Source organism: Lepidochelys kempii, chromosome 5 (assembly GCF_965140285.1).
Source record: "Lepidochelys kempii isolate rLepKem1 chromosome 5, rLepKem1.hap1, whole genome shotgun sequence".
Taxonomy (NCBI): domain Eukaryota; kingdom Metazoa; phylum Chordata; order Testudines; family Cheloniidae; genus Lepidochelys; species Lepidochelys kempii.
Window position 1 is genome coordinate 99,898,878 of NC_136384.1, and position 18,731 is coordinate 99,917,608.

Sequence of the window (18,731 nt, forward strand, 5' to 3'; positions counted from 1 at the left end):
GACACGGCTTACAGGGTTGGCTTCAGGGAGCTAAAATCAATAAAGGGGGTGGCTTTACATCAAGGAGTATTTCAGGCAGGACTTCACGGAGGGTTCCAATAAGAAATGGTGCACCTAAGTTATTGTTCTTATTGGAACAAGGAGGTTAGCCTGGCCTCTGATTGATACATGGCTAGATTTACCTCGCTGCACCTTCTCTGTGAGTGACTGCAGTGTGACCTAGAGGAATGAGTCCCCTAGACGGGGGGGTGGGGGGGGAGCAAATGAGTACAAAACAAATCTGGTCTATTTCTTGTTTTGATCCACTCCATCTATCTTTTACATCTTTGGCTGGCAGCAGACGGTGCAGAAGGACTGCATGCCATCCACATCTCATGGCTGCTCGGCAGAAGATGGTACAGTACGACTGCTAGCCACCCTCATCTCTTGCCTGCCCGGCAGAAGATTGTACAATACGACTGCTAGCCATCCTCATCTCTTGCCTGCCCGGCAGAAGATGGTACAGTACGACTGCTAGCAATCCGTATCGCCTGCCTGCTCACCATAAGACGGTTCAATAGGACTGACTGCAGGACTAAAGAGAATGACCTGGTCAAGTCACTCCAAATTTAGTCCCTGCGCCCATGTCTGCCCAGGTGCTCCCAGCCGACATGGCCAGGAGCACCTCGGACACGACGAGGACGGCTACCAGTCGTATTGCACCGTCTGCTGCCACAAGGCAATGGGTTGCTGCTACTGTGTAGCAATGCCGTACCGCGTCTGCCAGCACCCAGGAGACATACGGTGATGGTTACCTGAGCGGGCTCCATGCTTGCCGTGGTATGGCGTCTGCACAGGTAACTCAGGAAAAAAGGCGCGAAACGATTGTCTGCCCTTGCTTTCATGGAGGGAGGGAGGGAAGGGGGGCCTGACGATATGTACCCAGACTCACCCGCGACAATGTTTTAGCCCCATCAGGCATTGGGATCTCAACCCAGAATTCCAATGGGCAGCGGAGACTGCGGGAACTGTGGGATAGCTACCTACAGTGCAACGCTCCAGAAGTCGACTCTAGCCTCAGTACTGTGGAAGCACTCCGCCGAGTTAATGCACTTAATGCACTTAGAGCATTTTCTGTGGGGACACACACACTCGAATATATAAAACCGATTTCTAAAAAACCGACTTCTATAAATTCGACCTTATTCCATAGTGTAGACATACCCTTAGTAAAGGAGCACTATTTGGGATATTTATTTGCATTCTAGCTTACTTGGACATCTAGTTTAATAAACCAGGGCACCATATCATTATCCACATCCCAAAGGGAAGCTTACTTCTGTAGAAACAGGCCAGGGTTATATCTGACAGGGATATTGAGCACAAGATCCTACATTAATGAACCAATTTTTGTTTGGAATAGCTATTAATTTTACAGCAAGCCAAGGATGCTGAAAATTAGATGACCAGAGCTGCTGAACAAAACAAGGGGATTAAAAAAAATGTTTTGTTTGCTCACAGAATCAGAGTACTGAGCTTTATTAGAACTAGAAGGTTAGATGGTATATGTATGGGCAGTTATTGCCTAAGGGCTTGAGAGAAGGTATAAAACAATAAGTATAAAACTACAAGTCATAAAAAGAGACATCCTATTTGAGTGTCTCTCCTGCTGTATAAAATTACAAAACAGACATGAAATAATGAAGACTTCTTGAAAGTCTATCTTTTGCTCTATGGAGAATTCATCCCCCATTGTTTCTTTGTTTTGAACAGTACTGAAGAAGAGTTTACTTCCTTTGAATACTGTTAAACTAACATATGTCATATTTCTTGTTTGATGGATATTGCTATCCTGTATCATTAAAAATGTTTTGACTAACCACCTATATGGGTTTTTTAAGTGTATTTCATAGGCTATGGTCTGTATCAAATTTTTTTGTTTAAACCTGTTTCTTTATAAATGTAGAAAACATAGCAAATGATACAAATATATTTAATTATAATTAAGAAAGCTTTTCTGCTCCCTTTAATCAACAAAAAGCTTTCAAAAAGAGTGTAAATACTTGTCAAAGATCCTACCAAGTACCCTGTTCCAGCTGCCCACCAGGACTGCTGTAATGGGAATCCAAGCCTTTGCTACTCTGGATCCCTGGGGTGTTTCAAGCTCCAAATGCTTCAGCAGGCTCCAGTACTGATTCCTCTCTAGACTTCTCTGGCACATTTCCTGGGCACTGACTCGCAGTCTGTTAACCTTTCTAGGAAATGGGGCTTCTCAGCCCACTGCTCTGGGCCCCAGGAACAGCACTGAATGATCCCTGAGATATCCTGGTAACTCAAAACACCCCCTTTTCCCAGAATTCTACCCAAAGGAGTGAAGGTTCTGGTTTACAGTTTAATAACTCTCTCTCAGGGCATGACGTACGTGTGAAGCAGTCAATAAACAGACTGTACAGAGTATAACACCTTTATGCACAGGTGCCAGCTTCCTCATTTCCCCAGGGGCGCTTGACCCCTGCTCGGTCCCAGGTCCTGCCCCCACTCCACCCCTTCCAAGGCCCCACCCCTTATTATCACACCCATTCTGCTTCCACCCCAGTGGCTTCTGCACACCACTGAACAGCTGACAGCAGTAGGCGGGAGGCCCTGAGAGGGAGGGGGAGATGCTGATCGGCAGGGCCACCAGCAGGTGGGAGGCACTAGGGGGAAGGGAGAGGATCTGATCTGTGGGGCCGCCAGTGGCTGCTGAACACCCACAATTTTTTTTTCCATGGGTGCTCCAGCCCTGGAGCACTGACAGAGTCTGCGCCTATGGCTTTATGTTCTTTTATACTTAATTGTGTCATGCACTGGAGAGTATGAATCATACAAAAGAATGAACAGATGACACCACAAATAACCCTCACTTTTTAGTCCACTCTGGCTTTGTGAGTTCTTGGGAAACCAGATGGATCGAGGCAGGCAGAGTTCCCACCAAATGCAAGCTAGTGCATACTAGCTGGTCTCTCCCTCATGCTTCTGTGACATTGCTCATTCCTGCCCCATCCTTCCTCTTTCTGCCTCACTCCCCCTATTTCTGTGTATTTCTTTATTTAAAACTCCTTGTGGTCAGCTGGTCTCTTTTGTTCTACTCCTGGTAACTTTCCATTGCTCCTACCTTCCTGCCTCCGTTCTGGAGCCAGCTAAAACTGTTTTCTAAGGATGCAGCTCATCCACTGTCCCAGATGTTTGCACCTGAATCGGGTCTTTAAGTCCTAAGCACCTTTGTATTGTACCGGTCTGGTGCATACATGCTACAGGGCCTGTCAGCAATGGTGGACCAACACACATATAAGCACTCAAGACACAACAAATTTTCATAACACAACTTCACAATATCAATCAAAATTCATAAGCGGTACAGGTATTGCCTCACTATCACATACCATTCTACTGTAGGTTAATATGTTCTTGGCAAATACAGTAATGCAAACTGTCATATATCTAATGAAAGAAAAATGGCCAGTTAAGCATGGCCAACATCCTAGGGGTGATCTATCAAAACACTCAGTCAAATGACAATTGACCTTTGTGTGCAAACACTTTACAGAATAAGTTATGCCATTTAAAGAGTATATGGCCAGGATTCTCATCCTACCAAAGCACACAAAGTAAGGCATCCAGACCATAACATGAACCCTCTTTTCCTTCCCCAAGTTAAGTACTCCATTAAACTTTCCATTTTTGGTGCACAAAAACAGAAATTTTACCTTAATTTTTATTTATATCAGTATGTGATTTCTATCACTTATCCTTTTCCTATTGAACACATAAGATATTATTGAAATTGTTTTGTTGTGAATACTGTATATTCTTTCCTGATTTCAATTTTTCACATTGTTTGGACATGATGTGCTAAGCAAAATATCATAGAATTTCAACAAATTTGTCCCTTAGAACAGAACAAACAAGCAAAAACAGAAGTCTTTCACAAAAAGAAAAGGAGTACTTGTGGCACCTTAGAGACTAACCAATTTATTAGAGCATAAGCTTTCGTGAGCTGAGCTGTAGCTCACGAAAGCTTATGCTCTAATAAATTGGTTAGTCTCTAAGGTGCCACAAGTACTCCTTTTCTTTTTGCGAATACAGACTAACACGGCTGTTACTCTGAAAGAAGTCTTTCAGGATCTTATGCTTGGCCTGTGATAAAAAGAAACTTTTCCCGGTATTTATAGTAAATTTTTGTTCAAAGATGGGAACGTTCTGCTGTAAATAGTCCCTGTTTATACTAGTTTCTTTCCTATAAAATTTCTCATTGCTGCTATCGCTGGTTGAGCTGCAATCTAGTGTAGACAGAACTTCAGGCAACCACTGGCATTTTAACCACTGGGTTGTCTGACCAGCTAAGCATACTGACAGACCAGGACTGGGAGGTACAGAGGATTTGCAAAATGTCTTAGTCAATGAGCGTTGCAGGTGCTCAGTGCTTCTGAAAAACTCAGAAAATTATTTAGGTGCTTAAATATGGATTCCAAAGACCCCCCCCCTTTTTTTTTCCTTTTCTTTTTTTTCAAATCTGGGCCCTAAATAGCTGTGATATGCATTTCATTCAATTACTGTGGTTGCTGTGATGCATTGCAAAGTCATGCAATGATGTGGTATTGCATCATCTCATGGTGACAGGATGCAACAGGGGAAAGAGAATGGGGTTGAGAGGCGAGGAGGTGTCTAAAAGTTAATCAAGTCCCAAAGTAGGCCCCTAGCCACTCAAGCACAAGTATGTATGTATATAAACATGGACAATGTGTAGAGCTGTAGGGGAGGAGGATACCTCTCTGGTGCTACCCTCCCGCATTACTATGAATATCATCATTTAGGAGATGACTAGATCAAGACAGAGAATCTGTATTGATTTAAAAACAACAAATAAAAAGAGAGGGCTTAGGGTCCTTCCTTAGAAAATTTTTGAAACACTTGATGCAATTCCTTGCATTATAGAAGATTTTAAACTTGCCAGAGGAAAGTTGTGTTTTATTAAACTATCAACCAACATACATCAAAGCTGCCAAATCCAACACACCCCACCAGATAAAAGCAGAGCAATGTGACACTCTTGGTTCACGCAGGGCAGTAAGTGGGTAAGTTGACAGCTGTCTTGCACCTCTGAGTGCCTTAATGCAATGCTATGCTTCTGTGTCTGACAGCTCTGACACCAATAGCAAGCATACAAGCAGGCAGGTCACACCCTAGTTTCCACCATACAGTTACTCTTTGCAGTGTGACCTCAACAACCCTTCAGCCCCAAGTTCTCCCTCCACAATGTCTTTCTCCACAGTTGTCAGCACCTCTTACTGTAGCACCCACAAAATCTTATTTCACTGCTCCTTTAAAGACAGTACAGTGAAGCTTATTAACTAAACTTAGTTAACTTATTAACTTAATGCTCCACTTCAGTCAAAGCACTGAGCTGCATAATGGTAAAAGTAAAACAAGTTTATTTAAAAAGGGACATAGGTTTAAGTGATACCAAGAAAAGGAATAAGAATAGAAATGGCTACAAACAGTAAAAATATTTTTCTAAGACAAAAACTCAACAAACGAGTCCTTTGTTCAAAGAAGGTTTTCTCCCCACAGTCATTCTCCCAGCATGGCTGGCCCATTCTTTAGCCAGGACCCAACACACAGAGCTCAAAGTACTTCGTTTCTCTGACTCCTTTGGTGAAGGATAACTTAGATGGCTCTCTCCCCTTCTTTGACAGTAAAGTAAATCTTTCAAATGTATTCATTGAAAAATACGCCCAAAGTTTCTCTGTCCTCCTTGGCTGTAGATGTCATGCTGTCTTCCCCACTGCTTGTTACCTTTGTTTACCTTATATGTAAATGTACCTTCACTGTCTCTGCCTGATGACCAGGCTGGTCAAATAGAAAAACGTATTCCTTTGTCTAGGGCAGACTGGGTTTATGCATTGCTTGGCAAACAAACACAATTCTAGCACATATTTATAACTCTTTGTACATACCCCATTTGTACATCATGCAATGATATTGGTACCAGTTTGTATATGATTTTTCCATGACACCTTTTAGATACAGATTATGACAACAGTGTGTTAATGTAGAGAGTATGTCAGGCCTAACAAGAATTGCTGAAACTATGCTGAATCAAGCTTCCTCCTTATACCATGTCACCCAAGGGACCAGACAGAGCCATTTTGTTGCTCCTGGGCTTTTTTTCTCTGGGGTGAGGGGTGCTGAAATAGTATCTCTTCTTCTATCCCATTGAAGCTTTCAGTGAGATTCCTTATTCCTCCCCCTCTTTCCCTGAAGAGAAGGCAAAGCTGTTAAGAGGACTCATCTTCATGTAAAAGAGGCTATTAAGGGACACATCTTCTCTCCTCAGATGTTGTTCCACATATTGGGGGGAAGACTAGAAGCCCCAGAAACTCCACAGCCAGGTGTCAGGTCCTTCTGCTGCTCCTATTTTAGATTCCCATGGATGGCGAGTCCTCAATTCACCAGTCAGTGAGATGGAGCAATCAGCACTCCCTCATGTTCCCTCCTCATTTTAACCTCTATCTTTTATTTCTAGAAGTGGTCCCCTCTCAGTCAATGCTGAGGTACTTTGCTAGGCCAGTGTCCGAGAGCTTACACATATATATGCTGCACCTTTTATACAAACACCGGACTTCAGACTCCATGTCTGACAGGCAAGCATCTTTCATGAACAACGTATTTAGATTACAATAAAAATTTGTTTAAAAATATGGAGGAGTCTCTAAGAGGGTACAGTAATCAATTCCATGCTCAAAAAAAAAAAAAAAGCAGCTTTCCCAAAACCTTTGGTTTTCCCTCCAAAAAACTGTTATTCCTTTAAGTTTTTATTTTATTTTCATTATTATTTAATTCCAGTTTTGTATTTGTTACTATACACACAATAACACAATTCTTTCACTCCTTGTATCAAGAGAACACTGATACTCATGCATGTGGTGGTGAAAAAAGAAGATATACAGAAATGAATTCTTTAAGCTTTTATCATGCTGAAGCATCAATAAAGTTTAATCAAAGATGGAAAGAAAGTTATAAATATCTTATTTTCCACAAAACACTGAACTTGTGTGGTAGATAACCAAGAAAGGACAGAAAATAGCTGTGGAGGGAAATCTTAAATAAACAGTTTGCTAGCAAGTTATAAGCAAATGAAGAACTGTGTCCCTGTAGTATATAAACTTAAAAATAAATTATAGCTGTTATAACGGTCTCACTTAATTACTGACTCCCATAGTTATATTGCTAATGGCTCTATGCAAATATGAACAAATCAACATTTCAAAAGCAGCCTCTTCTTTTCCCAAGGTTAATTAAATACTCTCGATATGAAGCTACATGTAAAACATCACTGTAAAATAGCACTTTTCTTCTCCATATACTTACATATGGCGTATAATCATATGGAGGAACATAGTCTATACGGTATGTTGTATCCAGATACCTACGATGCACAAAACAAAAAAGTAAGGTATACGGTATCACAAATACCTTTTCATTAAGGTCAGTTTATTTTATAGACAATGGAAACATTAGGATAACCACCATTTTTAGAAGTGCAGTTAACTGTTTAAAGTCTTGTCAAATCTGGTCACAACAAATTAGTCCAAAAAGACTGTCCTTCACTTCGTGAATAAGGTTGACTGAGCAAATGTACGCTGCAATTTACTTCCCTCTTTCTACTTGGAAAAAAGGAAATTCCAGGTCAGAATCCAGAGGCAGACTATTTTTATATTAATTTAACTGGGAGCAGTCCTTATACTGAGCCATATAGTGCTACATTTTCAGATATGCGTGTGCAAAAATTCACCCACCTATTTGCATACCTCCGCCTATATAAGCAGGTACTGAGATGTGCACACAGAGTTAGAGCTTTGCATGCTCACACTGATGTGTATGCACAGCCCTCCATTTTCACTTTTAAGTACTTACACCTATAAGCTGGGCACATATATGTCTGAAAATATGGCCTGATATCTTCCTTTGTAAGATATTGTAACTGTAATACAAAATCTTTCTCTATTATAGCTTGAATTAAAAGAACATCCTTCGTTTCATAAGAGATATGTAAGTTAGGAAACAGTAGAGAGGTTAACCATAGGTATCATTCACAAGAGCAAAGTGGAGCAATTCCTACTACAACCTTCCAATTCAAAGTTTAAATCAGCATTTTTTCCTATAGTTGAACTATGTTTATGTGCTGTTGCCTGTAGGATTATCAGTGCTGTTAGAATAACTGAGCATTCTCCACCCACTGTCTGTCTGCCAGGTGCAGTGCTCATGCACCCCGGACTTTGTTCCTGTCAGTTCAAAGGAAGGAGCACTCACCTTAAAGTACAATGGGGGAAAAATTATCAGCAGACTTATAGGTAGATAAGCAGCAGAAAATAAATACGTTCAGGACATAGGACTTGTTCTGTAACATAGTAGATTCAGCTGCACAGAGTTTAGGCAGGTATTTAACTATTTAGGTACTATATCCAGCAAAGTGGAACCCTCCAGACCATGCTCAGAGGAGTCTTACAATGAGAAGAGAGGGGCTCTATATACAATTCTTGTAAGGTCTCTGGTGGTAATTGGAAAGTGGTTAGAGAGTACTAGATCAGTGTAAAAAAGCTGTAGGATCTTTTCAGGTGGCTGTCAATGCATTTTTCTAGGGCAGGAGTTCTCAAACTGGGGGTCGCAACCCCTTAAGGGGTCACAAGGTTATTACATCAGGGTCACGAGCACATGCATGAAACCGAGAACAACTGCTAAAATAAATATATAATTTAAATCTAGCGTTTCAGAAAATTACACACACCTTTCCATCACAATGCAGTGTATTTACTTCAAAAAGTATTGTAAATGTATAATGCAGAGATTCTTGCTCCTAAACAAAATATATATTTGGTATCATCACCACTTTAAGGAAATTGGACTCTGGGGATTGTAGTATGGTGCACACAGGTTTGTTATCTTGAGACTGAAAAGGTGGGACTGAGACAACATTAGAAGTCTTGATTGTTCAGCAGCTAAAGAGCTGTATTAGACTGCAGACAAATCAGAACACTGAGATTGGCAACAACAAAAAAAGCAAATCTATAATTTAACAGTCAGACATACTGGTGGGGTGGCACTGGGCCACCCCAAAATTTGCCTTAGCCCCCCTGTAGCCACCCCTCCCATTGCAAAGGTCAAGTGTTATACAGGGAGTAAGGGTGGCATGGTATAGCATTACCACCCTTATTTCTGCAGTTCTGCGCTGCTCCTGGTGGCAGCACCTCCTTCAGAGCTGGTCACCCAGCTCTGAAGGCAGTGCCACTGCCAGCAGCAGCACAGAAATAAGAGTAGCAATGGGACACTAAGTCTGCTATGAAAAGTAATACTGACAGAGTTTCTTCACACCCCTCCCCCAATATTAAAAAATAACTTTTCTGATTATAACAATCATTTGATAAAAATGTGTTTTAGATTTAATTTAAAAACAGTGAGAAACGGTAAATTCATTTTAAACAATAGGGTTATAAATTTAGCATTTAAAATAGTGTTAATATAAAAAAATGTGTTTTTAATTTATAAGGGGTTAGGGTCGCACTCAGGCTTGCTGTTTGAAACCAGGCTTCCCTGGTTCTTGTCATGCAGACAGAAAGCAGAAGACCGGAAGTCCGAAGTGCAGGCAATGCAACGTTTATTGGGGTTAGTTCCAAGCAAGCATATCCATTGCTCTACACGCTGACACAGTCTGTTTCCCAGTGTTCCATTCCAGCTCTGACACTGCACAGCCTTGCTTGTGTCCCTATCCCCCATTCCCACCTCCTCCTCCTTAGCAGGCCCAAATACTTGCAGTGCACGCCCTAGTCACACCCCTTACAACTTATGGTCATGTTCCGTTTTGGAGGACAGGAAGTCTGGGGTCTTTATCCCACCTCTTTTGTATCCCACGGGAGGGGTAAGGAGTGAGGTTGTGTTCTGGACAAGGCCAGGCCTTTCTTTGGTTTTTAGGGTGTCTTATGCCTCCTCCCCAACCCCCTTAACCCTTCTAACTGGTTGCCTGACTTTGGCTTGAGAGAGGAGCCAGGCAGCCTTCCGGTGTATGCTCATATATTACACTCCCACCATACCCCGTAACACTTTAGCGCTATCCCTTATCTTTTCTCATTGTACTAAAAGCCCCATCTGCTTGTGGGAAATGCTACACACAGTGTCTTTGTTCATTGCTCTTCACACATATTAGTGTAAGATATAAGAGTATCAAAAAGTCAAACCCAATATTTTATCTCAGGCTGACAAACAAGCCTATATACTAACTGGGGTTGCCAATACAAAAAGTTTCAGAATCACTGGTCTGGGGATCCCAATGATTAATGTTGCCTTGTGTCCAGATTGAGGACTTGCCTCACAATTAGTCATCAGAGAGTTACCTGGGAATAGTAACCCAGATCTTTCCTCTGTCCGTCACCTATTTGTGCAGCTAAGAGCAGACAGCCAAGAGAGTGAAATAGAAGTTGCTGTCCAAATACTGTTGGTCAGTTTTTGGATGGCAGAGTGCAGGCTCATATATCTTTTAATTTAAATGAAGCGCCTCCAACAGCTTGGAGGAAGAAAGGCATGTCAGCTTTAATAATTTGGTGGCGTTATGGCAATAGGCGGAGCGGTCTCTACAGGTAGAATCCCTGAAGACAGGTCAGGGACCTTGCCTTCTACATACAGTCCTCAACCAGAGTCAGGTACAGTTCAGTCTAGCTATTGCATGAGGCAACTAGACAGAGATAAAGAAAAGGAGAAAGGTCCAGTTAACTAGCTAAGCTATATCACTAAACAGCATCTATGAAAGACTGACTCATAATATTTAAATGCATGTTGCTGGATAGGACAAAGGCAATGGGAAAAATGCTAGCCTTAAGTGATGTAGCAGAGAAGATTTTAACTCTGGTGGGATGGAAAATTCATAATGAGTGATTTATTCAGTTTGGACATTGTGATTTTCTCTAACAGAGTTGGATTAACTGGTTTAGTGATAATTTTGGTTCAATCTTTAGTAAACAGTGGTTTGTATTTCAGATTCCACAACAGGGTTCTTTGCTAAAAATGAGCAAGGCCTGAGCTCAAATCTCCAAAAGTATAAGTGCTAAATTGCACTTGTACATGTTTAATTTTGATACACAACTACTGCAATTTATACATATTTGCATATTTGTATAAAATGGCCTTATTCAAACGTAAAAGCACATTTTAGAATGAGCACTTTTGAAGATTTAGCACTGGATGATTTCTCTTCTTGATGGAAAATGGTCTTTTAAAATGATGCCTAAAAACTGGCAGGAAAATGTGATGGTTATGTGAAGTGGCCAAACAAATTACATTTAGCTCCTGTCCCTGGCCTTCAGTAACTATACATTTCAAAGATATAGTCCAAAGACTACTTTTCCATTTTCTCCGACTTACTTGAAGGACACTTTGGGCTCTATAAATAAAATAAAGACTGCAACATCCTTTGATCATCCTCACCAAACATTATGTGTTGGTCTTAAAGTATACCCTCTCTGAAGATCCTACTCCAAGGCAATGACTAACTTTTTGAAATGGGTTCAAAGCTATCATCAAAAGCAGATGATCCAGTTAAAATGAACCCCTTAGACTACGTAGCTTTTAAGAAGGAATCTGTACGGTAAATATCAAGTTTGTGGATTTGGCTAGCTTACCCACCATTATATTCAACAGGGCTATCATTGCCTCAATTTTTTATTTCCTTTTCTTCTATTTAAAAATATATATACCGGCAGCTGCACAGCTACTCTTTTTGTTTTGCACTTAAAAGAAAATTGTGTCCATTTTGCTCAAACCAGCAATACACAAGTTTGTTGAGAGAGAATCACTTCTCATCATGAATAAACTGATATGTATTTGAATAACCCACAGGCAAGGCAAAGCAATGCAGGAAATTCAACAAGATGTAACTCACAAAGTTCCTGACTTATTTTTAACGGGGAGAGTCTTATGGGTCCACAGAGGGGACATAGCCCTGCAACCACGTGAGTTTACAGAGATCAGCAACGAAATCCTGGGTATCTCCAGGCCTCATGTGGAGTACGGGCCTCTGCACTATACCCTGTTCCCTCAACATGAAACCTGGAAACACAGATCCCTCAGATTATTGCTATTTGTATTGCAGTAGCATGTAGGAGCTCCAGTCATGGATCATAACCTATTATGCAGAGGTCATTATGTCAGGTACCATCTGTATATAGCTGAGCCATACCAATGTCCATACACAACGATCCAGACACCAGGCTCCCCTAACCTAAGATGCCACTCTCACAGGGCTCTCTCAAAAGAGCTTCTGAAAGGGTTGAAAAAAATGTTACACTGGCTCCCCTCACCTTCCTCTAACAGATTTAGGGTCAATGGAATAGATTTTTTTCTGCTTTCATCTCCACTACATTGCACACAACTTTCTTTAAAAGATTTTGTTAAGAGTGAGGGCCACCATTTAGAAATGTAGTTCTCTAAAGTTAGACAACTAAATCCATATTTCATACCTAAATAAAATACTTGATTTTCAGCAATGCCAAGAATCTACCGCTCACACTGAACTCAATAAGACCAGAGGATGTTTAGTATAACTGAAAAAATCAAGCCACCAATTTAGGTACCTAAACATGGATATAGGTTTCTAGCTTTGTGCATCCAAATTCCAAAATCTGGGCCTAGATGTTTTTCAAATGTGATTGGCAAGGAACAGCATAACAACTTAAAGTCACTTCACCATATACAGATTTACTGAAAAATTTGTACCCAGAATCCAGTTCAGGTTCTTCTTTTTCAATTAACTGACGCATAGGAAGAGGCCTTTGACTTCAACAAGGACTTCATTTCACTCTCTGTTTTAATCTAGTACAATAAATCAGGTAAAGTCTAATAATAGCCAATACAGAGAAAAATATACTTGAAAGCAATACTAATCAGGTTAGAAATCAAATTTTCTGAAAAATAAATTCTCTGTTTATGAAGTTAATCCATTACTTTCTAATTTGTTTATAACATTTGCAAATGTTATATATCTCACTATCCTAAATCACTTGAATTATTTTTCCCCCTTCAAATTGTTAGCTTCAACACCTCAGCAGATCTCAACTATCAGGACAGAATACAAACAGAAAAGTGGGCTCCAAAGTAGCCGGAAAGCAAACAATAAAAGGTATATAGGCCAAATCAGTACCTGTCGACACTAGCCATCAGTATATTGATGCATTGAGAAGAAAACAATATCATCCCTAGTGACTTGCCTACACAGTGAAGAAGGGTGACAGAACAGGACCTTGGCCCATCTCATGAGAGCACCATCGAGACAGAAGAGCAATCACAAAACGATACTTTCTCAGTCCTTTCAGACAGTAAGGAACACAGCCATTCAAGTACCATTCTGGAACACTCCCAGGGTCTATATCAATCTCTGTCAATCAAATGTCATGGTCAATGGTACAAAAGAGATGCCATGAGCAGATCATTAACAGAGATGATTGGTTTCAGAGTAGCAGCTGTGTTAGTCTGTATCTGCAAAAAGAACAGGAGTACTTGTGGCACAGTAGAGACTAAAATTGATTTGAGCATAAGCTTTTGTGGGCTACAGCCCACTTAATCAGATGCATGCAGTGGAAAATACAGTAGGAAGATTTTATATACACAGAGAACATGAAACAATGGGTGTTACCATACACACTATAATGAGAGTGATCAGTTAAGGTGAGCTATTACCAACATGAGAGAAAAAAAAACACAACCTTTTATAGTGATAATCAAGATGGGCCATTTCCAGCAGTTGACAAGAATGTGTGAGAAACAGTAGGGGGGAAAATAAACATGGGGAAATAGTTTTTCTTTGTGTAATGACACATCCACTCACAGTCTTTATTCAAGCCTAATTTAGTGGTGTCCAGTTTACAAATTAATTCCAATTCAGCAGTCTCTTGTTGGAGTCTGTTTTTGAAGTTTTTTTGTTGAAGAATTGCCACTTTTAGGTCTGTAATCGAGTGACTAGAGAGATTGAAGTGTTCTCCAACTGGTTTTTGAATGTTATAATTCTTGACGTATTATTTGTGTCCATTTATTCTTTTATGCAGAGACTGTCCGGTTTGGCCAATGTACACAGCAGAGGGGCATTGCTGGCACATCATGGCATACATCAGATTGGTAGATGTGCAGGTGAACAAGCCTCTGATAGTGTGGCTGAAGTGATTAGGCCCTATGATGGTGTCCCCTGAATAGATATGTGGACACAGTTGGCAACGGTCTTTGTTGCAAGGATAGGTTCCTGGGTTAGTGTTTTTGTTGGGTGGTGTGTGGTTGCTGGTGAGTATTTGCTTCAGGTTGGGAGGCTGTCTGTAGGCAAGGACTGGCCTGTCTCCCAAGATCTGTGAGAGTGATGGGTCGTCCTTCAGGACAGGTTGTCTATCCTTGATGATGCACTGGAGAGGTTTTAGTTGGGGGCTGAAGGTGACCGGCCCAACAAAGAAAGTAACAGAACACCACTAGCCGTCACCTTCAGCCCCCAACTAAAACCTCTCCAGCGCATCAATAGATGATTTCTTGACCAAGAACATAACAATTGCTTGTTTAAGAGATCCTGGCATGTTGCACTCCCTTGGATGCACAGACTATCTCTACCACTAATGGATCAGTGTCTACCCATTAGATTTAACAGCTGTACAGGGAATGTAACCAAATTATAGGTCATAGCCTGAAGTTCTTCAAACACTTCAAAAACTTCAGTAAGCAAAACTGACTGAAATGCAATACAGAAGAGGTCTCATCTACACTTTGCACTCACCTCCCTGACACAGAGCTGCTACCATGAAAGCAGTCTATCTGGTCTACGTGAACTTAGCTACATGTACATTCATCAAGCATTTGCACACCTATCTTGAGTATGGGTAACAGTAGATTGGAAAACTAAATTTAAATACTTAGCTCCTTTTTTAAAAAAATACCTTAAAATAATTAAAAGTTATTTATTATGAACCCTATCTATAATCTAATTTTTTGGATGGCTGAACACCAACAAGAAAAATGTGATGTGATTGACACTGCACTTGTCTGATTAAGATCAAACTTTAAGAGCACAAAGAAATGTACACAGACCAATCACTGAATATTAGTTAGTCATATAGAATGTTAGAGGTCACTTTGACATTGTCTGGAAATTTTCCAAAATATTCTTTTTTACAAGCAAGTGGAATACTTCAAGTATTACTATAAAAATATTATTTTTCCATAAGGGTTAATTTGATGTTGAAATGTATCTTATGATTACAGTCTTTCCCACATAACATGAAGCACTCCTTTTCAGTCCATTGAGCAAACTCATTCTTTTGCATTGTCTTTTTTAAGTTGGCATTTAATTTTAACAGCTACACAGTCAGTGAGAAGCAAAAAAAAAAAAAAAAAATTTACATTCAAGAGAGCAGATTCTGAAACACTATGGAATTAAAGTGTTTTTACCATAATTAGCATTCTATCCGTATACATCTCTCTGTATGGTAAATGAGAGACATCTTAAAGTTATAAGAAAATTACATGGAGGATTGGAATCTGATATAATTAAAACCCAACTGTATCTCTGTTTCCTTATGACAATTTGATTATTTTAATGTTATAACATATTGAAACCCCCAAAACTACTATGCCTTTCCCCTCCCAGACAGATCACCTTCTCCTGCATTGTCCTCATGTCCACCCTAACAGATCTTGTAATAAAATGCTTTGGCCCTACGGATATGATGAACTGCTCCACTGCCTTTACACTTGGGATCACTTGCCTTGTTCCTTTGGGTTTCAAAATCTCTATCCTATGCTTACATCAAACCTCATTTATAATGCTCAGACTTATATTGCCAGGCAGACAGTTTCCACAGTGCTTAACCCTGAGGCAGCAGAGGCTGATTTCACATTTTACTTTTAGTTTAACACTGTTAAATCAAGAATGACTTCCAATTATATCTTTTAAACAAAACTTAAGAGTTAAAGAGAATTCCATGTTTGATAAGCATGGTGTCTTTTCCACATCAGAAGCTATCCCGGGTAAAATCTTCATTAATCTGTAGTTATGTCACTGTATCACTCATTTCAGCATGAAAACCCTTAAGGAATATTTGTAATTTTTTAAAATCACAAACTGACATTCTAAAAGGATGGTATGCAAATACATAACTTCAACTCTATCTCTGTATCCCCATCAGATTTTAATCCTTACTTCTGATTTTATATTTGGAGAAGACATTATACTTACACAGCTTGTACTTGTGAAGTACTGAAAAAGAGAACCACAGAGCATTGGTTTTATAACTGGTTTCATAAGCACATGACTCCAATCCTAAACCTGATGCTTTATTACCACATTAAGCTTTGCACTTGCTATGCAAGTGTCATAAATGCCATGTCCTTAGCCTAAATGAATACTTTGGCTCAGTTTCCAATAAGGATGATGGCCCCCATGTTCTAGGTTAAGGCAGAATGGCTAATGATCATGAGTTTATAGAAATGGAAAATTACCAGTCAAGGCAGAAGCTAAACTCACAGAGCTTAATGCAGTCAAATCATGGGTCGGGGGGATGGGGAGCAGATAATCCCCCTCCCAGAATACTGAAAGAACTGGTACATGAAATTGCACGTCTGATAGCAAGGATTTTTAATAAATATATCAAATCAGAGGTAGTACTCTATGACTGGAGAATAGCAAATATAACATCTATATTTAAGAAAGGGAAAAAATGCAATCTAAGCAACTACAGACCAGTTAGTCTGACCACAATATGCAAGAACAAATTTTGAAGGAAAGAATAATTAAAGACATGGAGGTAAATGAAAAATGGGATAAGATGCAACCCACAGACTGCCTAACCCTGTATGATTCAGAGTAAGGTATTGATGTTTTGTGATCATTAATTAGATGAATCTTTGTAATGTATGCATAAAATTGCATCAGAGATTCTGGTTATTCTCCTGGCACTACAGAAGCAGAATTACGATTGTTTAGATAACCCTAACTGTGCATCTGCATACAAGGGGTCATATTGGGACAGCACAGACCAGCAAAGTGAGATGATACTTTTTCCCCTACAGGCTACATTGTGTGCTCTAGGCCCAAATCATAAAAGGTAATTAGGTCCCACTGACATTTTTTAACACTGAAAAATGACATTTTTCCCTCTAACCTCCTTTTCAGAAACAGTTGAATGGTTTTGGCTGAAATTTAAGGAAAAAAAAAAAAAAACAGCCTGAAGCAGACAGCGAGCATGAAAACATTCTCTCACATTGTTAAAGTCTGGCAAACATATAGGTAACAAAAAACAGGGTCTTATAATAGAAAGTGTCCAGCAACATTAATAATAGGCAGTACTACAGCCCTGTGTATTGTATGTATTGCTCTTTTTCCTTAGATTAAAATTAGTGTAATTATTTTACCAATATACTATTACTAAATAATGTTACTTGAGTCACTAGCTATGCTGGAAGTGAAAACCATACATACTAAGCATAATATTATGGATGAACTAAATACAATAATTCAAGAAGTAATTCTCAATTAGCTAATGTAAAAACAAAGTTTTAGGGATCTTTCCAGACCCAGACACAATACAAGCCACAGAGAACAAATATAATTTATCCCTAAACAGCACATCACTATTTGCTGCTTTTTGGGGAGGATTACTAACATTTGAAAGTGATCTGAAGGGTGTCTTGGCAAAACAGCTCCAACTCCTGTTTTGGGCAGTCCAGTCTCCCTGCAAAAGAAAAGATGATTTTCAGAAAATTAGCATAATCATAAGCAGTTCAATTTTTCAAACTTATTCTATGCAACCTGGTAGCAAGGTTTGAATGATTAACATTTAAAAAGAACCATCTCAGAGCTGTTAAAAACTTTTGCATAGGTTATTAAACCAGCAAATAGCACATTTTCCCCAGATTCATGGGGCAGGGGAGATTAGCTTTGCACTATTTTTTTTATATATATATTTTTTTACCAATGATAAAATGCAATTCCTTTTGCAACAGCAGAAGCTGGTGCAAATGTTAGCATACAAATTATAGCTTGTATGTATGTTTACCATTGCCATCTATGGGTTAGAATGTATACAGCCATCTCAAGTATTTATTAGATTGTAAAGGTCCTACTTTGTTAGCTGGAGGTGGACACATGACAGTTGGAGCCCACTTCTGGAACCCAACCTCAAAAGAGGGGATCCACAGCATGGAGAAATTTCAACTCAAAAATTAATAAAAAACTTTAATTCTGGAGTGGATTCCCTGAGGTTTGGTAGGAGGATGTGTAACCCACACACCTTCTGTGATGGGACAGAACACCCCACTAGTGGCACTGAGACTACTTAGAGAGAGATTAATGAGTCTGCTCTGCAGCCTTAGCTAAAGGCCACGTGGCTTTTAGCTCATGCAGTAGAGATTCATACAATTAGCTCCAGAGGCCCCAGGTTCGATCCCGCCCGCCCGCCGACGACTGGGGTCTATTGGTGTTACAGACAGAGTACATTCCTTCAGGCTCCATCTCACTCTCCTCTTATCCACAGATTGCCAATCCCACAAAGGACACTCTACATGATCCTAGGACAGGGGTCTGGTGCTGGCATGGGGAAGGGAAGACCTGGACATGGAGAGTTCCCTTGGCATGTGGATGTGGGGGGACATTGGAAATGGTCCATGTGGAAATGGTCTCATTTTATCATTCTCTGTCA

At 40.0% G+C, this 18,731-nt stretch overlaps 1 protein-coding gene across 1 annotated transcript in view; it reads right to left on the minus strand.

The window, feature by feature from the left end:
• Positions 1-18,731, minus strand: part of CFAP95 (cilia and flagella associated protein 95) — a 54,060-nt gene that overhangs the window by 11,648 nt on the left and 23,681 nt on the right. Inside the window, exons 4-5 of the mRNA XM_073346245.2 lie at positions 17,697-17,765; positions 7,390-7,447 (exon numbers count right to left, since the gene is read on the minus strand). Of these exons, the coding sequence (XP_073202346.2) occupies positions 7,390-7,447; positions 17,697-17,765 (127 nt within the window). The remainder of the gene's footprint in view (positions 1-7,389; positions 7,448-17,696; positions 17,766-18,731) is intronic.